The sequence below is a fragment of the Macaca nemestrina genome, chromosome 9 (genome assembly GCF_043159975.1).
Source record: "Macaca nemestrina isolate mMacNem1 chromosome 9, mMacNem.hap1, whole genome shotgun sequence".
NCBI lineage: Eukaryota > Metazoa > Chordata > Mammalia > Primates > Cercopithecidae > Macaca > Macaca nemestrina.
In genome coordinates, this window is record NC_092133.1 from 48,375,642 (window position 1) to 48,399,423 (window position 23,782).

The 23,782-nt window shown below is 36.9% G+C and overlaps 1 protein-coding gene across 3 annotated transcripts in view; it reads left to right on the top strand.

The window, feature by feature from the left end:
* LOC105481070 (protein kinase cGMP-dependent 1) overlaps positions 1-23,782 on the top strand; it is a 1,243,906-nt gene that overhangs the window by 1,205,216 nt on the left and 14,908 nt on the right. For all 3 annotated transcript variants that reach the window (XM_011740360.2, XM_011740371.2, XM_011740380.3), the window contains 3 exons: positions 6,743-6,882; positions 7,786-7,875; positions 23,451-23,592. In XM_011740360.2, the coding sequence (XP_011738662.1) occupies positions 6,743-6,882; positions 7,786-7,875; positions 23,451-23,592 (372 nt within the window). The remainder of the gene's footprint in view (positions 1-6,742; positions 6,883-7,785; positions 7,876-23,450; positions 23,593-23,782) is intronic.

Here is a 23,782-nt window from a genome sequence, read left to right on the forward strand (position 1 = left end):
AATATTGGAAAATGATAGAGGTGGAACATAGTGCTTATGCATTTATAGAGAGTCTAGTGGTTTGTTTGCTGATGTTCTTATTGTTGATGTTTTATTATATGCCTTTGGCTGGTTTTGGTGAACCTGCCCTTTGGCATGGTTAGTCTAATAGGATAAGATACTCATAGTCTCTCAATGTAGGGCTTTCTCTCTTCTTGCCACCCCCACCCTAGGCTTTTTTTTTTTTCTTCTTTTTTTCCTTTTGTAGAACGTTTCACTACAGCACTTGTCATAAATTCCTTAAGTTATCTCAATTTATATTAAATGTGGGTTACTTAAACATAAAATCACAGACCTTGCCAAATTATTTCTGGATTACTTACAAAGCCTTTTTCTCCCAGGTTAAAGAGAGCCGAAACTAAAAAATGGCTTTATGCTTCACCAAATAATACAGACTTCCTGATTAAAATTTTGTGCTATTTTATTTAGAGAAAATATTTGTCATTCCTATTTTGCAGCTATTACAATTACAGTGACTCTGCCTGGATTCCCTTATGCGTTGAAGTCCATTTTAATGCTCTTCCTGAGAAAGCTACTGCTGCTTTTTTCCAGTGTGTGTTATTTGAAAGTTAGTAACACAGAGAATATAACAGAAACCAATCCCTTCATATGTTGAGAAAATAAAACCCGCACCACCCAATAGAATATGAACATAAATATAAAGTCAAGGTCATACTTTCAGAGAGGACCATCATGTTTCCTTAAGCGACCTGTGTGTTACTTGGAGTATTTCCCCTTTTCTTTCTTCTCAAGATATTGCCACATGTTTGTTGGCCCGTTTCTGTAAGGTTCAATATAATTAATGTGCTTTCAAAGTGCATATTGTGTCAAATTGCAGATGTATCGAATTCTCTAGCTGGAATGAGTTTTTAAAGATAATATAGTTTCGCCCTTTATTTTCTGAAAAGTGGTCTGAGGCCCAGTGAGATTATATGACTTATTTGTCAGAGATCCAGAATTAGGTCCCAGGTTTATGTTTTCCTAAACTCCCTTCATCACCTTTGTTCTGTAGCATCAGTTTACCTAAGGGAGAGCATAAAGGGAGTACCCTTCTCCTGCAGTGCATGGAAATATAATTTGAACCACTTCATATAGGACTTTTGCATAATAATGAGTCATGTGACACTGACCATTTAAGCTTTGAATTTAAGAAATCATTTCAATTATAGTGTAGTTCAGGAAGTAATTTTCTTCCAAAATAATTAAGATATTGACAGTGCAAAATAAGCTATGAGCTCTTAATAACAAGGTTAAATGAATGAATAGATACAAATTCTAAGGACCAACTCACAGCCAGTGGTACTGAGCCAGTTTTAACCTTGCCTTGATCATAATCTTCCTTCCTAATAAGGGCAAAAAGTTGGGTCCAGTAGGAAACAAGCCTTTTTAAGGCAACCAACTACCCTACCTAGAAAGGAAGGATGTACTCTATTTAAATACAACCAGCAAATGCATCTTCAAAGCGCTTTAAATGCTGATGACATCACCTCTCATTTTCAGGCCAGTATTATGCAGACATCAGCTATAGCCAGATAGTTAAGAACTTGTCAAAATCCTTGTCAAAAATTCCCACCTTAAGATCTACTTGGCCCAAGTATACATTCATTCAAATGTCAATATAATACTTCATATTGAAGTAACAGTTTATTGTAAATGAAACATTTACCAATTCTAATGTCTAAGATAGCACATAGCATTTCTTCTATAAAATAAAATGAAGATCTTGAGTATTCAGATTTTCTTGTTCATTTTCCCTTTGTAAGAATTTTGAGAGTAAAACCAGTGTGGTATAAGCATCCATAATCTTTGTTTTTGAGAACAGCTATATAATTACAGAAAAATGTGAAGATAGTACAGAAAATTCCTATATACGCTGAACCTAATTACTCCTATTATTGACAACTTACATTAGTATGGTACATTTAATATAATTAATGAACCAATATTAATGCTTTATTATTATTGTTTTAGACCTTTTTTTAAGTTCTGGAGTACATGTGCAGGATGTGCATGTTTATTACCTAGGTAAACATGTACCATGATGGTTTGCTGCACTTATCAGCCCATCATCTGATATTAAGCCAGCATGCATTAGCTATTTCTCCTGATGCTCTCTGCCAACACCCACCAGCCCTCCCCCAACAGGCCCCAGTGTGTGTTGTTTCTCTCCCTGTGTCCATGTGTTCTCATTATTCAGCTCCCATTTATAAGTGAGAACATGCAGTGTTTGGTTTCCTGTTCTTGTGTTAGTTTGCTGAGGATAAAGGCCTCCAGCTCCATCCATGTCCCTGCAAAGCACATGATCTCGTTCCTTTTTATAGCATCCACAATATTATAGAAGTAGCTTCTCAAATCCTTACTCATCTACTTGTTAGCACTGAGGTGGGAGGCAGTCAGAGCAAAGAAAACACTTTGTTTGACACATAACACTTTTATTTGGTTTTCGTAGGTAATCTATCAGGATATCCCCATATTATAGATGAGGAAGTGAAAGCAGAGAGAGTTTGAGTAATTTGTCCAAGAGAACAAGGAAAAAACAAAGGTTGAAATGGAAAAAAATTAGTCAAATAACACACTAGTCACACTCTCAACCAGTGCATTAGCCTGTACACCTAGGAGATTAGGACAGTCTTCAAAGGAAGGCAAACCTGAGGACCATGCATAACTATCTAAGCTAGTCCTTGGCAAGAGGCAGAAGAAAAATATGCACTCCTGTTCTCCTCTTTTCCTGGCTGATCTCTTTCCATACTCAAAAGGAATTTCATAGCTTTAAGCAACTTGCTAAAAAATCATCATTATCATCATCATCATCATCATCATCATCACCACCATTATTATTATCTTAAATGGACACAAGTGGACTTGGTATAATTAATTTGGACAACAGGAAAAATAAAAAGAAAACTAAATGTCACCTTACAATTCATCATGGATTAAGTTTGTTAAAATATTTTTATAATAAAACATAATATCTTAGCCTCAACAAATACAAATTGCTATAACTTACTCAGAGTTTATATTGAAAAAAATGTTTGTAGCCAGCCCTGTAAAAAGGTAATAGTGTGGTTCAGCCCCAGTCCTCAATAGGTTGTTATGCTCTATACAATTTCTTCATATCTTTGCATTCATGGAATTCTAGTTGAATCAGAATCAATTAGAAAGATTCAGACAATAATAATAAATAGCGATTACAATTTAAAAGAGACTTGCTTTTGGGAGGTCGAGACGGGCGGATCACGAGGTCAGGAGATCGAGACCATCCTGGCTAACCCAGTGAAACCCCGTCTCTACTAAAAAATACAAAAAATTAGCCGGGCGAGGTGACGGGTGCCTGTAGTCCCAGCTACTCAGGAGGCTGAGGAAGGAGAATGGCGTAAACCCGGGAGGTGGAGCTTGCAGTGAGCTGAGATCCAGCCACTGCACTCCAGCCTGGGCGACAGAGCGAGACTCCGTCTCAAAAAATAAATAAATAAATAAAAGAAACTTGCAAGTTTTTTCATGACGAGAGTTTTACTTTTACTCATTATAAAAGCAAGATATGATGATTGTTCAAAAGTTAAGCAATTCAAAAAGTAAAAAGAAGTAAAAATCAACCAAAAATTTCCCTAAGGAAAAATCATTGTTAACATATTGATGAACACATTTCTGATTGTCTCTTCATAAATTTATTTCACATATAGATGTGTGTGTGTATATATATGTATACATACACACTAATATACAAACACACTGTGAGATCATAAAATGTATGCTGTCTTATAATCAGTATCTTTTATTCATGTTTTGGTTATTTGTTTTGGTTATTTATTTTGGTTATTTTTCCATAATGTTAAATATAATTCTAAGTAATCATTTTTATAGTTGCATTGCATGGATATACCATAATTTATTTCTGCAAGCTCCTCCTCTTGCTAGAAATTTAGATTGTTTCTAAAATTTTCCATTAGAAACAATGTTGAATTGAACATTCTTGAATGATCTTTGGAAAGTTGTTGGTTTATCAGAAGATTTCTGATGAATATGTTACTTGGACTTTATGCAAATAATTAACTTCAACATTCTCGACTGTCTCTGTTGAGTTAGTTCACATGAGTGGTCCTCAGGTACCCCGACTTTCTGGTTAGGATCCTGAGTTCTATGAGTCTTGTAGCATTCGGGTTTAAATTGGAAGTGGAGATTCTAAGGGCCCTGCCCTAAGGAACTCATGAGATCTTGTACAGAGTGCAAAGAAGGAAGATGATTCTAGACCCAAGGACTGCTTCTATGCAAAGTAAAGGCAAAGCAGAAAGCCTCAGTAGGTTAACAGTATAGTTCTATAAACTTTCTGTGATTAATGTTTTTAAATTGGCAAGTAGTAATCCTGACTCCCAAGAATTTCTGTAGCCTTCACCTATCTCTTATGACATATGCCACCCACCAGCTCTCATCACCTTCTTCCTACCCCACTTGGCTTCTCCTTGCAGTATTCAAGCAATCACTTACCCCAAACCCCTAACACAAGGAGGTCCCTGGAAGTGCCTAGGAAAATGTCAGTGAGGCTTTGGCTGTTCTCCCAAATCACATGCCTAGCATAAGTTAAGCTTAAAGTAATAGAAATATTGTTCAGTTTATCTCACAGTCCATGAGTTAGTCGATTCCATTAAACTTTGATTTGCAAAGTATCAATCACTGTGTGTTTAATTGGTTTGTATTCAGCTGAAGGGAAGCAGCATATAATAGAAATAGCTTGGGCCAAAAAAGACCTGAACATGAATCCAGTTCTGCCACTTGATAGCTCTGTCACCTTGGGAAAGATAGGAATCATTTTTGGAAATCAGTTTGTTCCTCTGAAATAGCAACATTTGATTTGTCCTATTCAGTAGAGATTGCTGGTTACAAGCAGAGAGTTCATCAATGAATGCATATTTGGTGGCGTGTTGTCATTTAGGATCATAATAACTGTGGTATCTGGTATTATCCTCAGCCAGAACTAGGGCTCAGAGCAGTTAAGCAACTAGCCCGAGAGAGAATAGTTGCTTAAACTGAGACAGACTAAGCGGTGTCAGAATTCAAGTCCAGACCTGTGACTATAAAGGCTGAATTCTTTCCTCCTACCCTGTGTTCACAGAGAAAAAAAAAAAAAATCTGCGTTATCATCACTGAAGAGAATAATTTTTATAGTAGGCATTTTTGAACTACACAACAGTACTCACTAGTTTAACTGGATATGACTCTGAAGAGGGAATATGACTTTACTCCTTCTTCTCTGAATTGTAGTACTGTGAGAGAGCTCATTTTTTCATGCCATCTTCCCTAACTGTCCAGATTTCTTTTAGAAGTGAGTTTTCATATTTTGTGTTTTATTATGAGTTACAACTGAATTTATTTGTATCACACTAATCTGTCATCTTTGAGTTTCACAGATAGAGCAGAAGGCCTTTGGCTGTTAAAGGCATTTTCAAATACCCATTTTTCCCTCTACTGTCATATTGATTCATGAATGCTGGCAGCTAAGCGAGGCCCATTTATTTGCAGTATCTTCATGCTCCCTCCTACGGAACTTGCCACGTTAATATCCTCTAAGATCAAACTCAATCTGTACATGTGTGCAGGAACAAGACACTTAAGAACTTCGCTATCCCTGCTGATGAAGCAGTAAATAATTAACAACTAAAGAGGGGACAGCCATACTTCAGCTGCAAAGCAGAAACAGCATGCCATGTTATTTCCCCCAAGGTTTCATTACTCCCAAATAATATGGGCTGTTTGGTATCATCTTGAGGATTGTGCTGCTTGAGAGCACTCGATGATAATGTCCTTATATTGCTTTTAAATAATTAGCTCTGTTATCTCTCTTGTTTTTGCTACAAGTCACCTTCTTGAAATTTCTTGTAAAACCATAAACAGCACCCTGTCTGAGTAAGGCATTTGGAAGATCCATGCCTCCTCTGGAGCCACTGGGAGTCATGTGGGCTGCAAGAGAGGCATGGCACATTGAAAGATATTAAGGCTCCAGGTCTTCCCAGTTACTAGAGAGTAAAGTTTGAGGTCAAAGGAACTAAAGCCATCATGCTTGTTTGAGAAGAAAAACAAACAGTTTTGAAAATCTCCTGAAAAAAATCTTGTTACAATTTTTTTTTTTTCTCTTTAAACTGCAGGGAGGGAAAATTCTGCAAGGTTAAAAAGAAGAAATGAATACAGTCAGTACTGAAGAAATAACAGTCTGCAGTCTCAGGAGAGACTAGGGTCCACCACTCAAGTTAAAAACTCTAGAAATATCTGTGGACTAGAACTAAGGGGGAAGAATATAAAGGCCCATATGAGCCTATTTTTGGCCATCTTTGCTTAAATAAAATTTGAAAAGAAGTTATTTTTTTCTACTATTTTGATTGAAGAAGAAAAACCATAAAATGTATTCAAACACACTCTATGAAATGAAATAATAAAACTTGAACTAAGTACATTTTCCCTCTTCTAATCCACATGTGAATACAATTAATTTGGAATCAAGTTAGTTAAAATTCAGCCAATTCAGAGCATGAGATTGGATGATAGCTATGAGCCCTGGATGTTAAACCCAGCTCTAGCAAGGATTTACTGTGTGTGTGACTTGCGTGGTGGCTAAGGTTCATTTAAGTGCTCCGTGTACCTGTTAATTTGAGGATAATAATGCCCTCTTATAAGTCTATGGGCTTTTTCTTACTCCCTTCTCTCTTTCTTTAAGGTCCAGTTGAAAAGTGAAGAATCCAAAACATTTGCAATGAAGATTCTCAAGAAACGTCACATTGTGGACACAAGACAGCAGGAGCACATCCGCTCAGAGAAGCAGATCATGCAGGGGGCTCATTCCGATTTCATAGTGAGGTAAAGGCCCCGTGCCAGGGACAGATGTACCCAACTCCAAGTGACAAATCCACCACAAAACCCTCTGCCACTTGTGCTCACTGTTAACACATTTCGTATGCACAAAGAAACTTATTTTTAATCTAATCTTAAGAAAGTTTTGTTTGATTTCTAAAAATAGAGTTCTGATTCTACTCTTTCTTTTAAAGAGAATCAGTGTCTGAAAACAATGTGTTTTCCCAAAGGACGTACCAGAGTTTCTAACGTTCCGTTTTTATCTTTTTTTAAACCCCCAAACTCTACATAGATCTCTGATGCTTAAAAGACAAAATATTCAAAAGCAAACTATTTAACCTTTAATTATCTGAATATGTTTTGAAGATCTAAAAAAATGAAATGACAGCTGACCATTCCACCTCTGTACTAATAAATGGATAATGGGGAGACTGTTATATGCAGAAGCAGCTTTTTTGTAGTAAATTTTCCAGTGGCACTTAGTGAAAACAGGATGTAACATAAATTTGAGTGAATAGCACATGAAATATATACATGTCTGAATTTGTAAAGTTTAATCCACTTTATTCCCATTTTCACTGCATGTTGATGACCACTAAACATTGCCCCAACAGTCCATGCTCAAAACATCACCCAAATTGGAATGGAAAGAACCCCAAGGAACCCTCTTTGTCCATAATCATTATGATTAATCCATTTCAAGGGAGAGATTGGCGCCCTAGTTTCTTCTATTAAAATCCTATTCATGAGCCATTGACTTCCTTTCCCCATGTGTGGGCTTAGCTCTCTCTCATTCTGATAAAATTTTGAGCTTGGCAAATCAAAACTATAATCTGGGCCCCCCAGAATTGCATACTTGTAAAAGATGATAATGTTTATAATCTTTGTTTTCTTGTTTGCAATTTACAGACTGTACAGAACATTTAAGGACAGCAAATATTTGTATATGTTGATGGAAGCTTGTCTAGGTGGAGAGCTCTGGACCATTCTCAGGGATAGGTAGGAGATTTAATAAATTTCTATGATGTCTATAAAAACATAGTTGCCCATGTTGGTCTATAAGAAGAATTAATATAATAAAGTATAATAATCATATTTATACTTTACACATGCTTATATTTCAATATTTAAAGTAAGCACGGGGAATAACCCACTATACACATATGATTTACTGTACGTATAATAAAACTCACTTTGTAACCAACAATACAGGCTTAGTCGATCATAAAAATGGTACATAGCAAAGTATATACATGGCCTTAGTTTTGCATGAATGTTAGAATTAGACAACTCTATAGTTGGAATTCAATTCATTCATTGCTTTAGCAGAAAGAGAATTGTAGTTTTTTTATAATTATAATTTGAATTAACTATCGATTTAATTGCTCTACTCTTTTTCCAGATAGGCAGTTTGCCTTTTGTGACACTGAGAATTTTTTCCAAAGTAATTTTTCTCTCTACATTGCTCTTTGGTTTCAAAACAAAAAAAATTTCCAGCCATCTCTTTATCCCTTGGTTAGTCTTAGGAAAAAGAAAAGAATCCACTTATAAGCAATATTTCATGTAAATAATCTGATTTAGATTTGCCTTCTTACCCTTGCAGGGCAAGGAAAGTTTGTCTAGATGGTGCTTGGTTGTTTGTTTGTTTTAATCATGCAAATTCATTGTCTTTTCCATCTCATATTTAGACAACTAGCAAATTATCTAATTATCTTCTAATATAATTTATCCTATAAAATGTCTCAGGAGATCATTATCTACCCTGTGTTTTTTAAAATCACACTTTTATTTTCCTATGAATAATCTTTTTATTATTTTCTATGAATGATTTATTGATCATACAAAAGTCATCTTTGTTCTTTTGAACACTCACCTTTAGGCATCTGTATTTTTCTTATTTGTTTGAGTCCTGCCCCCTAGACTCCTCTTCATAGGGTAGCATCCTTCTGAAACTTAGCTATAGGTAGCCCTGATGTACATAACCATGTAAGGTTTTTATATTTGTTATTTTGTAAATATCCCAGAGTAAAACAAGTGGTTCCTCATACACTGTTGATTTAAATTCTCATTCCTAATGGTGTTCTTATGGTACTTTCATATCATTATACAACAGGCCCTTTCACTTGTTATTGCCATGGCCTTACTTATATATGCCAAATGGATTTGTTGTTACCACATTGTATCCTATTGCATCAGTATTTTATTTCAATTCTTAAATTTAAGGTTAAAAAAGCATAAAAGGGAATGTATCACGTTTGCATTAGGAGATAAGGTTAACATCTGGACTAAGTGTATATATTATGCATTATTGCTAGTTAAGATGCACATACAGATTATATACCAGACATTGTGATAGAGGCTGGGGATCCAGTAATAAACAAAATGGATGTGGTCTGTTTCCTCAGAATGTGTAGTTTGTTGCACAAAGTTAATATTTTAATTTGTGAGTTAACATTTGGCATATCTAATGTGTTTCTACCGTATTATATTTGACTCAATATTTCAATTCACTGATTTATTTGAAGTCTTCTACATTTTTTTCTAATTAGAATAGAAGAAGATTTACAGGTAGAATTAAACATGAAAGCAATAATAAGTCACAAAGGGAGAGCCCAACTATCCTCTTATAGCTTTTTTAAAATTATTTTTTCATAAGTTGTTGGGGTACAGGTGGTATTTGGTTACATGAGTAAGTTCTTCACTGGTGATTTGTGAGATTTTGGTGTACCCATCACACGAACAGTATACACTGAGCCATATTTGTAGTCTTTTATCTCTTGCCCCCCTCCCACTCCTCCCTCGAAATTCCCAAAGCCCATTGCATCATTTGTATGTCTTTGTGTCCTCATAGCTTAGCCCCCACATATCAGTGAGAACATACGACGTTTGGTTTTCCATTCTTGAGTTACTTCACTTAGAATAATAGTCTCCAATCTCATCCAGTTCCCTGCAAATGCTGTTAATTCATTCCTTTGTATGGCTGCATAGTATTCCATCATATATATCTGTATATCTATATATAGATATGCATCATATGTGTATATACATGTATATATGCCCATACATATATATCACAGTTTCTTTATCCACTCATTGATTGATGGACATTTGAGTTGGTTCCATGATTTTGCAATTGTGAATTGTGCTTCTATAAACATGAGTATGCAAGTATCTTTTTTGAATAATGATTTCTTTTCCTCCAGGTCAAATGGTAGTCCTACTTTTAGTTCTTTAAGGAATCTCCACACTATTTTCCATAGCAGCTGCACTAGTTTACATTCCCTCCAGCAGTGTAGAAGTGTTCCCTGTTCACTGCCATCCATGCAAGCATCCACTGTTTTTTTGATTTTTTGATTATGGCCATTCTTGCAGGAGGGAGGTGGTATCACCTTTTGGTTTTGATTTGCATTCCCCTGACCATTAGTGTTGTTGAGCATTTTCTCATATGTTTATTGGCCATTTGCGTATCTTCTTTTGAGAATTGTCTATTCATGCCTTAGCCCACTTTTCATGGGATTATTTGTTTTTATTCTTACTGATCTGTTTGAGTTTGCTGTATTTTCTGGATATTAGTCCTTTGTTAGATGTATAGATTGTGAAGATTTTCTCCCACTTTGTGGATTGTCTGTTTACTCTGCTGACTCTTCCTTTTGCTGTGCAAAAGCTCATTAGTTTAACTAGGTCCCAGCTATTTATCTTTGTTTTTATTGCATTTTGTTTTGGGTTCTTGGTCATGAAATCTTTGCCTAAGCCAATATCTAGAAGGGTTTTTCCAATGCTATCTTGCAGAATTTTAGTAGTTTCAGGTCTTAGGTTTAAGTCCTTAATCTATCTTGAGTTGATTTTTGTACAAGGTGAGAGATGAGGATCCAGTTTCATTCTCCTACATGTGGCTAGCCAATTATCCCAGCAGCATTTGTCGAAAAGGGTGTCCTTTCCCCACTTTATATTTTTGTTTGCTATAAGTATTTGGGTTCATTTCTGGGTTCTCTATGCTGTTCCATTGATCTATGTGCCTATTTTTATGCCAGTATTATGCTGTTTTGGTGACTATGGCCTTGTAGTATAGTTTGAAATCAGGTAGTGTGATGCCTCCAGATTTGTTCTTTTTGCTTAATCTTCCTTTGGCTATGTGGGCTCTTTTATGGTTTCATATGAATTTTAGACTTTTTTTGTCTAATTCTAGAAGAATGATGGTGGTATTTTGATGGGGATTGCATTGAATTTGCAGATTGCTTTGGCAGTATAGTCATTTTCACAATATTGATTCTACTCATCCATGAGCATGAGATGTTTATGTCATTTGGGTCATCTATTATTTCCTTGGTTGTGTGTGGTTTTTTTTTTTTTTTTTTTTTTTTTTTTTTGGCAGCTATTGTAAAAGGGATTGAGTTCTTGATTTGATTCTCCGCTTGGTCACTGTTGGTATATAGAAGAGCTACTGATTCATGTGCATTAATCTTGCATGCAGAAACTTTGCTGAATTCTTTTATCAGTTCTAGGAGCTTTCTGTAGGAGTCCGTAGGGTTTTCAAGGTAAGCGATCATTTTGTCAGCAAACAGTGACAGTGTGACTTCCTCTTTATTGATTTGGATGCCCTTCATTTCTTTCTCTTGTCTGATTGCTCTGGCTAGGACTTCCACTACTATGTTGAAGAGGAGTGGTGAGAGAGGGCGTCCTTGTCTTGTTCCAGTTCTCAGAGGGAATGCTTTCAACTTTTCCCCGTTCAGTATTATGTTGGCTGTGGGTTTATCATAGTTGACTTTTATTACATTAAGTTATGTTCCTTGTATGCAGATTTTGCTGAGAGTTTTAATCATACAGGGATGCTGGATTTTGTTGAATGCTTTTTCTGCCACTATTGAAATGATCATGTAATTTTTGTTTTTAATTCTGTTTATGTGGTGTATCATATTTATCTGCTTGTATATGGTAAACTATCCCTGCATCCCTGGTATGAAACCCACTTGATCATGGTGGAATGTCTTTTTGATATATTGTTGGATTTCGTTAGCAAGTATTTTGTTAAGGATTTTAGCATCTATGTTCCTCAAGAATATTGGTCTGCAGTTTTCTTTTTTGTTTATGCCCTTTCCTGGTTTTGGTATAAGAGTGATGCTGGCTTCACCCTTATTATTTTTATGGAGAGTTCCTTCTTTCTCTGTCTTGTGGGATAGTGTCAAAAGGATTGGTACAAATTATTCTTTGAATGTCTGCTAGAATTGTTCCATGAATCGTCTGGTCCTGGACTTTTCTGTTGTTGGTAATTTTTCAATTACCGTTTCAATATCACTGCTTGTCTGTTCAGGGTATCTAATTCTTTCTCATTTAAGCTAGGAAGGTTGTATTTTTTCAGGAATTTATCCTTTTCGTCTAGGTTTTCTAGTTTTTGTACATAAAGATGTTCATAGTAGCTTTGAATGATCTTTTGTATTTCAGTGGTATCAGTTGTAATATCGCCTGTTTCATTTTTTAGTGAGGTTATTTGGATTTTCTCTCTTCTTTTCTTGGTTAATCTTGCCAATGATCTATCAATTTTATCAATCTTTTCAAAGGAACAGCTTTTTGTTTCATTTATATTTTGTATTCTTTTGTTTGTTTGCTTGCTTCAATTTCATTTAGCTCTGCTCTGATTTTGGTTATTTCCCTTCTTCTTCTGGGTTTGGGTTTCATTTGTTCTTGTTTCTCTAATTCCTTGAGGTGTGACCTTAGAGTGTCAGTTTGTGCTCTTTCAGTCTTTTTGATGTAGGCATTTAGGGCTATGAACTTCCCCCTTAGGATATAGCCTTTACTATATACCAGAAGTTTTGATATGTTGTTTCATTATTGTCTTTCAGTTCAAAGAATTTTTCAGCTTCCATCTTTATTTCGTTTTTGACCCGATGCGCATTCAGGAGCAGGTTATTTAATTTCCATGTACTTGGTATGGTTTTGATGGTTCCTTTTGGAGTTGATTTCCAGTTTTATTCCACTGTGTTAGGAGATAGTGCTTGATATAATTTCAATATTCTTAATTTATTGGGGCTCATTTTATGGCCTATCATATGGTCTATGTTGGAGAAAAAGTTGCATGTGCTATTGAATAGAATGTGTATTCTGTGTTTGTTGGATGAAATGTTCTGTATATATCTAATAAGTCCATTTGTTGCAAGATTTAGTTTAAATCCATTGTTTCTTTGTTGACTTTCTGTCTAGATGACCTGTCTAGTGCTGTCAGTGGAGTACTAAAGTCCCCCACTATTACTGAGTTGCCATCTATCTCATTTCTTAAGTCTATTAGTAATTGTTTTATGCATTTGGAAGCTCAAGTGTTAGGTGCATGTATGTTTAGGATTGTGATATTTTCCTATTGGACAAAGCCTTTTATCATTATTTAATGCCCCTGTGTCTCTTTTAACTGCTGTTGCTTTAAAGTTTGTTTTGTCTGATATAAGAATAGCTATCCCTGCTGGCTTTTGGTGTCCCTTTGCATGAAATGTCTTTTTCCAGCCCTTTACTTTATGTGAGTCCTTATGTATTAGGTGAGTCTCCTGAAGGCAGCAGATAGTTGATTGGCAAGTTCGTGTCCATTCTGTGGTTCTGTATCTTTTAAGTGGCCAATTTAGGCCATTTACATTCAATGTTAGTATTGAAATGTCAGGTACCATTGCCTTCATTGTGCTCTTTGTTGCCTGTATACTTTGTTTCTTTTGTTTTTTGTTTTTGCTTTTTAACTTGTATTTTTGTTTTATAGGTCCTGTGTGATTTATGCTTTAAAGAGGTTCTGTTTCGATGTGTTTCCAGGATTTGTTTCAAGATTTAGAGCTCCTTTAGCAGTTCTTGTAGTGGTGGTTTGGTAATGGTGAATTCTCTCAGCATTTGTTTTTCTGAAAAAGACTGTATCTTTCCTTCATATATATATATATGATGCTTAGTTTTGCTGGATACAAAATTCTTGGCTGATAATTGTTTTGCTTGAGGAGACTGAAGATAGGGCCCCAATCCCTTCTAGTTGGTAGGGTTTCTGCTGAGAAATCTGCTGTTAATCTGATGGGTTTTCCTTTATAGGTTACCTGGTGTGTCTGCCTCACAGCTCTTGAGATTCTTTACTTTAGGCCAGGCGCGGTGGCTCAAGCCTGTAATTCCAGCACTTTGGGAGGCTGAGACGGGCGGATCACGAGGTCAGGAGATCGAGACCATCCTGGCTAACACGGTGAAACCCCGTCTCTACTAAAATACAAAAAAAATTAGCCAGGCGTGGTGGCTGGCGCCTGTAGTCCCAGCTACTTGGGAGGCTGAGGCAGGAGAATGGCGAGAACCCGGGAGGCAGAGCTTGCAGTGAGCTGCACCACTCCAGCCTGGGTGACAGAGCGAGACTCCATCTCCAAAAAAAAAAAAAAAAATTCTTTACTTCGTCTTAACTTTGGATAACCTGATGACAATGTGCCTAGGCAAAGATCTTTTTGAGATGAATTTCCCAGGTGTTTTTTGTACTTCTTATATTTGGATGTCTAGGTCTATAGCAAGGCTGGGGAAGTTTTCCTTGATTATTCCACCAAATACATTTTCCAAGCTCTTAGAATTCTCTTCTTCCTCAGTAAAACCAATTATTCTTAGGTTTGGTCATTTAACATAATCCCAGACTTCTTTGAGGCTTTGTTCATATTTCTTTTTTTTTTTTTTTTTGAGACGGAGTCTCGCTCAGTCACCCAGGCTGGAGTGCAGTGGCGTGATCTCGGCTTACTACAAGCTCCACCTCCCGGGTTCATGCCATTCTCCTGCCTCAGCCTCCCAAGTAGCTGGGACTACAGGTGCCCACCACCACGCCCGGCTAATTTTTTGCATTTTCAGTAAAGATGGGGTTTTACCGTGTTAGCCAGGATGGTCTTGATCTCCTGACCTCGTGATCCACCCGCCTCGGCCTCCCGAAGTGCTGGGATTACAGGCGTGAGCCACCGTGCCCGGCTGTTCATATTTCTTATTCTTTTTTCTTTCCCTTTGTTGGATTGTGCTAATTCAAAGACCTTGTCTCTGAGCTCTGAATTTCTTTCTTCTACTTGTTCAGTTCTATTGCTGAGACTTTCCAGTGCATTTTGCATTTCTAAAAGTGTGTTCAAAGTTTCCTGAATTTTTTATTGTTTTTTATTTAAGCCATCTGTTTCCTTGAATATTTCTCCCTTCACTTCTTGTATCATATTTTGGCTTTCCTCACATTGGGCTTCACCTTTCTTTGGTCCCTCCCTGATTAGCTTAATAACTAACCTCCTGAATTATTTTTCAGGTAAATCAGGGATTTATTCTTGGTTAGGATCCATTGCTGGTGAACTAGTGTGATTTTTGGGGGGTGTTGAAGAGCCTTGTTTTGTCATATTACCAGGGTTTGTTTTCTGGTTCCTTCTCATTTGGATAGTCTCTGTCAGAGAGAAGGTCTAGGATTGAAAGCTGTTATTCAAATTCTTTTGTCCCATGGGGTGTTCCCTTGATGTAGTACTCTATCCATTTTCCTATGGATGTGGCCTCCTGTGAGCCAAACTGCAGCGATTATTGTCTCTCTTCTGGGTCTAGCCACCCAGCCAGTCTACCTGGCTCCATGCTGGTACTTGGGGTAGTCTGCACAGAGTCTTGTGATGTGAACCATCTATGGTTCTCTCAGCCTTGTATACCAATGTTCGTTCTGGTGGAGGCGGTGGGGGCGTACAATGTACTCTGTGAAGGTTCTTAGCTTTGGTGGCTTAATGTTCTTTTTTTGTGCTGTTTGGCCTCCTGTCAGGAAGTGGCACTTTCCAGAAAGCATCAGTTGTGGTATTACGGGGAGGAACCAGCAGTGGGCGGGATCCTAGAACTCCCAGTTTTTATGCACTTTGTCTTCCGCTACCAGTGTGGGTAGGGAAGGACTGTCAGGTGGGGGGTGGGGCTAGGTGTGTCTGAGCTCGGACTCTCCTTGGGTGGGTCTTGCTATGGCTACTGTGGGGGATGGAGGTGGGATTCCCAGGTCACTGGAGTTGTGTACCTAAAAGGATTATGGCTGCCTCTGCTGAGTCACGCAGGTCGTCAGAGAAGTGGTGGAAAGCAGGCAGTCACAGGCCTCACTCAGCTCCCATGCAAACTGAAGGGCCAGTCTCACTTCCACTGTGCCACCCCCAACAGCCCCTAGACCATTTCCAGGTGGAGAGGATAGGGGTTTGAAAACCTGGCCCAGGCTATCTGCCTCCCAGCTTTGAAAGAAAAGGGTTTGGTTCTTCCTCCACTTGTGAAGCCTACACACCAGATTTGCGTCCTCCCCCGAGTTCAGGACAGGAGACTTCTCACCCAGTTCAAACTGTTACAAAGTTCAGCTACAGATTTGCTTCTGCCTGTGTAGTTTTACCCCCTGCTCCTTTTCTGTTGGATCCCTTTGGTGCCAGGCAGGAATGGCCTGCTAGGGGACCCAGCGAGCTCCCAGGGCCTTTCTGCTACTTCCTCTTCCCCTGTATTTCACTCAGCTCTCCAAATTGACTCAGCTCCAAGTAAAGTCAGAAACTTCTCCCAAAAACAGACCTTCAGCTTCTCCTGTGGCAGGGTGTGTCCGGGGAGGAGGGTCTCCCTTTTTCACTTCCACAGTTGAGGGACTCACAGTTCTGGGGTGTCTCCTGGGTCCTGCAGCAGTCCACTTCCTTCAGAGGGTATTTGGGTCCTCTTGGGATTGCTGGTTTGTTCTTGCAGTTGATCTGGAGCTGAAATTCACAATGTGAGCCACCACCCACTACTCTGTCCATAGCTGCAATCTAGTCCTGCCTCCCAACTGCCATGATCTCTCCAACATCTTCTCATAGCTTTTTAAATCATTTAATGATGTTCTTAACCAGAACAATAAAAACAATAATAATAATAATAAAACTCAATTTAAAGTCCACTCATGAGGCATCAAACATGCACAGGCATTCGTTTTCAACTTATTTTTGAAAGTATTATTTCATAATTTGCCTTACTTAACTCGATTTCCCATTTTGTTCATAATGCCAGCCAAGGCTTCTGAGTGAGACGTATCCTGATGCCTCTGGTAGCAAAGGTTTGCTATTAAGAAGCAGCTTACTTGGGGAGGAGTAAAGGGAAGGAAAATATCAATGGATTTCTTTACTTCCACTTGGTTGCTTTTTGGTCCTTACATTGTTCTTCCCTTTTATCACACTTTGATTTGAGGTACACAGTTGCTGAGCCCCCCAAGTATACTTAATACTCCATGAAGAGTCATGATCTACAGAAATAGTCCTTACATTATTTCTCCCTTTTATCACACTTGGACTTGAGGTACACAATTGCTGAGCTCCCCAATATAATTAATACTCCATGAAGAGTCATGATCTAGAGTAATAGTGGCTACCTGCTTATTCCTAAAGATTTAGAGGTGCTGAATTAACCATTATAGGTAAAATCATCTCAGAATAATTGTCCCTGGCCAATTTTCTTTCCTATGTAGGCATGTAGCCTGATTTTTATTCTAAGTGATTTTTCCTTTTCCTTCTCAAAAAACTTTCCAGGGGAAAGAAACATAGTTTTAGACATTCAAGTTCCAATTAATATTGCCATTGACCAGCTTTCTATTTGTTCAAATTGGGGTTGAAAATCTTAAAGATTAATTGTTAGAAATATATAAAAAAATACCAAGGGAAAGATTATACCATTATGCTATTAGTCACAGTGTATATGAAAATATCTGGGGTCAAAAAATCCACCCCGTCAATGTATTCAGTTTTCCTCTTGTGTCAGAGGACAGAAGCAATAATGGAAAAGCTATTCTGAAAGTATACAAGAAATTTACATAGATTGATCTGAAGAAAGGCTGGCCTGACCTTTTTCATTACTGACATGGAAATAACTCCAAGCCTCAGAGATTTAGCACAGGAAGACTCTGGTGACAACCCAGACATCATCCTCCTCTCACCTCATAGCTGAGACGACCATTCCCTGCTTCTCATTTTCTGTCTTCTCATCAACATAGAAAAGAAGCACAGAGGCTGTGAGCCATGGCTCAAGCCTGGAATCCCAGCACTTTGGGAGGCTGAGGCGGGTGAATCACCTGAGGTCAGGAGTTCAACAGCAGCCTGGCCAATATGGTGAAACCCTATCTCTACTAAAAATTAAAAAAAAAAAATTAGCTGGGCATGGTGATGGGTGCCTGGAATCCCAGCTACTAAGGAGGCTGAGGCAGGAGAATCGCTTGAATCCGGGAAGCAGAAGTTGCAGTGAGCTGAGATTGCGTCACTGCACTCCAGTCTAGGCAACAAGAGAGAAACTCCATCAAAAAAAAAAAAAAAAAAAAGAGAGAGAGAGAAAGAAGAGAAGAGAAGAGAAGCACAGGGCGGCTCTTTATTTGTTGTATTTGCTGTCAAGAAATAAGAATTAAAATGATGCCATCTATTTACAAATAGGAATAGGGTTTGAGGACTAATACATATTTCCTAGCTTTGAGACATGAACTACAGCATTGAAATGTTAATTGCCCCTATAAATTTCCCTGGTTTATTCTTTGTTAGCTATTATGCTTTATTTTCTAATTTATGACATTTTGTGTCCCACTGGTTCTGTCCTATTATTTGTAATAAGTTGGTACAAATTATATTTTATTCACCTTCCCTCACTAACACTTAAAGAATTGGCAAATCCTGCAATTTTTGTAAGAATGTGTAAGTGGTTAATATGGTAAATAAATATATATTAGTATTTATATTAACATAGAATATAATGTAAAACATTAACACATGTATTATATATTAATATCAGTATTTAATGTATATTTGAACTGAATAAAATTTAAAATCTCAATTATTTACTTAATTAGAATTTTTAACATATGTATGTTTATTTTTCTTACTGAATATCTTAAATAACGACTTCTGAAACCATAATTTTCAAATCTGATACATCTCACTTTCTGGTCATGTCATACCATATGTATGTTGTAAACCCATGAATGGTGCATTACTTTTTATATTCATTCTCATTGATTCTGGCTATTTTGTGGAAGGTGGCAATTATTTAAATTCTATCTTAGATGCCCTAATAGTTGGCACAGATTGAAGGTATTTCAAAGAAAATAAGTCTATCTTTGTAATGATTTAGCCTCCCTAAGTTTAAAATGGCAATAAATCTGCACAGATTGCAACATACTTCAGGTTCATACACTCAGTGATTGTTGTTACTCATCAATGAAAAAGGTGAAATATTCTGATGAAAGATACTTTGCTCCTGTTACATTCTGATTTCCAAGAACTCAGTTTATGACAAGTTGACTAAACATTGTGATTAAATTTTAATTTGAGTCTATCAATATTCATAAATAACCTTCTATTTCTCTCAAATTGTTATCTACTGCCATCTAGCTTAGAGCAACCATCCATCCCCAAAGAGGGCATAAGGGCCTTCTCTCTTACTTGTTTTAATTGAAATGACACAGCTGTCAAGGCATAATTCATTATTTCAAACAGTTATATAAGGCAAGTGATTTATTTCTTTAAGCAACTCTCAAAACTGTTGATGAAACAGGGTTTGTTTTAAATCAAATTTACATTGTCATTTGCAATTCTAATAGTAATTTTTCATTGTAAGTCACCTCAGTGTTATGCTTTGTGACTGCTTTCAAGATGTCTATTTTAAAATTCACAACTTATCTACATCACACATCCAGTGATGGGACAGTGAGGTGCTGGTAAACATTTTGTGTACATGCATTGTACAGATTTATCAAAGTTTGAGACAAAGTTTTCATTTAATTTTCAAAAGCCGTCACAAATATATTTATATGTGAAAGATACTCACTATAAATGTGTTGAAGGAATGGAAACTAGATTTCTAAAACCCTCCACATTCCAAAATGACTCAAGACAGAGAAAACTGGAAACAAATAGAGTTGTCAAGAACTGAAGACCATAAGATGTACAATTTGTGGTCCGTCTGCTTCATGGTGAAAAAGGGAGAGCTTTGATTGGCAGGCAATAAAAGGGTAATTTTGGCCCATGTGAGAAGCATGGGGAAAGTGAAAAGAACAGAGATTAGCAGAGGATTCTTCACAGTTGATTTGTGGCAGTTAGCCTTGGCAGTCAGAAGCACTTCAATAACAGAGAGGATTGGTGTTGCAAACCCCCAACCTCCACCCTGAAAATGCTTCATCCCTGTTCTATACTATGTTAGTTAATTTTCCTATATTAAGACATAGTAGCTAAAAAAGAGTTTTCTGGTGCTCAATCATAGTGGCTACTATTACATTTAGTGAGCCCAAGTTGTGTACCAGAAACTTATTTTCAGTACATGCATTATTAATTATTTGGATCTTCACAACAATCCAATGAGATAGTTACTTTTATTAGCCCCATTTTGCACATAAGAACACAGAAACCCAGAGACATATAGTTAATTGCTCAAGAACAAACAGTAAATGGAGTCTGGAGTTGAGCCCAGGCTTCTTGCTTCGGGGTCCATATTCTAAAATATAGCCTCCTCTCATGAATTTGCGTTTGTATTAGCATTTTTCCATCTTTCTGCTAATGACCAGCTTATTAAGAATGCAAATACAATACTCTGCAGAGATTTCATGAGAAATTGATCTCTCACCTAAGCATTTACTCTCATTACAACCTTAACAATGCGTTTGTCCATTTGATTCCATTACCAATTGACTATTAATGAAGCAGAGGTATGTTGCCCAGAGTCACAACTGTAGAAATAATCTCCTCTTCTACTAACAGTAATCAGGAATTTGTAAGCTTTCAAAAAGGCCCACTAAAATCACAGTTAGACAGTCCTTATGTAAACAGAGTAAACAGGCAACCTACACAATGGGAGAAAATTTTTGCAATCTATCCATCTGACAAAGGGTTAATATCCAGAATATTTAAGGAACTGAAGCAAATTTACAAGAAAAAAAACAACCCTATCAAAAAGTGGGCAAAGGATATGAACTGATACTTCTCAAAAGAAGACATTTATGCAGCCAACAGACACATGAAAAAATGCTCATCATCACTGGTCATTAGAGAAATGCAAATCAAAACATAATTAGATACCATCTCGTGCCAGTTAGAATGACAATCATTAGAAAGTCAGGAAACAACAGATGCTGGAGAGGATGTGGAGAAATAGGAATGCTTTTACACTGTTGGTGGGAGTGTAAATTAATTCAACCATTGTGGAAGACAGTGTGACAATTCCTCAAGGATCTAGAATCAGAATTTTCATTTGACTCAGCAATCCCATTACTGGATATATACTGAAAAGATTATAAATAATTCTACTTAAAGACACATGCACACATATGTTTATTGCAGCACTATTCACAATAGCAAAGACTTGGAACCAACCCAAATGTCCATCAATGGCAGACTGGATAAAGAAAATGTGGCACATATACACCATGGAATACTATGCAGCCATAAAAAAGAATGAGTTCGGCTGGGCACGGTGGCTCACGCCTGTAATCCTAGCACTTTGGCAGGCAGAGGCGGGTGGATCACGAGGTCAGGAGGTTGAGACCATCCTGGCCAACATGGTGAAACCCCATCTTTATTAAACATAATACATTACCTGGGGGGGGGGTGGGGCATGCCTGTAGTCCCAGCTACTCGGGAGGCTGAGGCACCAGAATTACTTGAACCCGGGAGACAGAGGTTGCAGTGAGCCGAGATTGCACCTCTGCACTCCAGCATGGGTGACAGAGCGAGACTCCATCTCAAAAAAAAAAAAAAAGAAAAAGAAAAAAAAGAACAAGATCTATAGTGTGAAATAAAATAAGACCATTCCCTTTACTCTTTCATTTTGTTTTGTTTTGTTTTACTTTGCAATGCTCTCCATTGAGAAGGGATTGAATTCATAGCAGTGTATCTAAAGCTATATTTTAATTATCTCTACACAGATGCTTACACTTTAAGGTAAATAATCTCTTCAAGTGAAAGAAACATGCTTCTATTGATAGGCAAACATACTTAATTAAGGGCAAAGAAGAAAGGACCTTCAAGGCAATACTTTAATCCCTTTGCAAATACATACGATTATAGAATTTTAGCTCTGCCAAGGATATCTTCAAGTCGGAGGAAAATTGTACCATGAAGTATATCATTCATTTCCTCATACGGATGCCATTCTCAAACTTTCTCTTGTGCTCATAAATTCGCAATTGTGCCATTCAGATATTATTCAAAAAAGATTCAAGAATCATGGTAATTATAGTTAAGATTCTAGAATCTAGAGGAATGGATATCATTATGCCTAGAATTAATTATGTTTCAGAAGAATGATATTTTTCTTAGGAAAAGCTGATTATTTCAGTGAAACTCAAGTTACATTAATAGCTGAACCAAAGACATTCTCTTTCTGGAAGATACTACCTTTTTCTGAAAGATAGCCTGAAAAGTGGTTGCTTTAGCCTTGATTCACTTATAAATTTTGTAAAAATGTGACCATATTTCATTGCCCAGTTTGTTAAACTTTACTGTACAACTTTGGAAAAAAAAAAAAAAAGTGTCACCAAAATGCAAATAGGCATCAGAGACTCATGAAAGCAAGCTCTGAGACTATCATTTGTTGCACACTATTAATAAAATCATTTGTGTGCTTGTCACTCATGTTACTTCTCAACCACCTCAGGAGCTGATGTTCACACTAATATTTTTAAATTATGAAATGAAATTATTAAATTGTGCTTACTACTTAGGAAAGAAAAAAAGAACATGGTTTATTTAAAAAGTACCATGGTGGGGGAAGAGTTAAAATTTAAACTTTCTGCCCTAGAAAGAAGGGTTTAACCTTAGATACTAAGGTTTTTTGTAAATTATTTCATTCAATCAATCAACATGTATGTGCCCATATATCACATATATATGAGACAGAAAGAGAGAGCCTTCTTGCTAAACATCATAATCAAGATTACTAATAAACATTCCCTTCTAGTTACTTTTTTCTTTCTAATTGTCTTTTAGTCCATCTTTTCCTCTTAATAAGAATGCCGTCGTGTAGGAGATAGATATTGTTTGTTTTGGTTGCAGGAGTTTCAAAAACAGAAGAGTACTTAGTTTGCATTATGATTGCATCAGTAGCATTACAACTCATTTCCAGAGTGGTTCTTTGAAAACAGTAGCTTTTATTCACATTTTCATGAACAGTATGTGCATTGTTTAGAAATATTAAAAAACAGGCCCTCTGAGAATAAATATGAATAACCCATAAACTTCTCCTTTAAAAAACAAATGCTTGGTAAGCAAGTTCTAAAATAGGATTGTTTTTTTCTCCTGCCTACTGCTATAAGTCTGTGCCTTTTTAGATTGTAGTGGGCTGTTGAGAAGAAAACACTAAGTACATGAAATGTGTTGTGTGTTTAACTGCCCTTTCAGCCCTTTCAGGAAGTGAAATTTAACTATTCCATTCATAAAGACAGAGAATTCCTTAACTTAATCCTTGAATGCTTCAAAAAATCCAATGTAATGGCAATCATGTAACATTTAGCTATTAGGACAGTGGTCTCTGGGTTAAATTTTGACCAACAAATATAGTGAAATGAGAAAAAAAAATAAAGCCATATTAGAGAAACTAATTTTTCGTACAATTTTCATTCCTTTTCTGTATCTCAGAGGTTCGTTTGAAGATTCTACAACCAGATTTTACACAGCATGTGTGGTAGAAGCTTTTGCCTATCTGCATTCCAAAGGAATCATTTACAGGGACCTCAAGCCAGAAAATCTCATCCTAGATCACCGAGGTTATGCCAAACTGGTCAGTGCATTTCACACATGCTTTCTGCCCTGCAGATTTCAAATATTTGTTTATAAAACTGTGTTCATTTGCTAATATGAAATCTCAGTTTTCCTTTTCCATGTTGTAACTTTCTTAAAAGCAGGTTTTAGCATTACAATTTTCAACTGAATGTTCTTTCAAATGATGCATCAGTTATGAAAAATTAAGT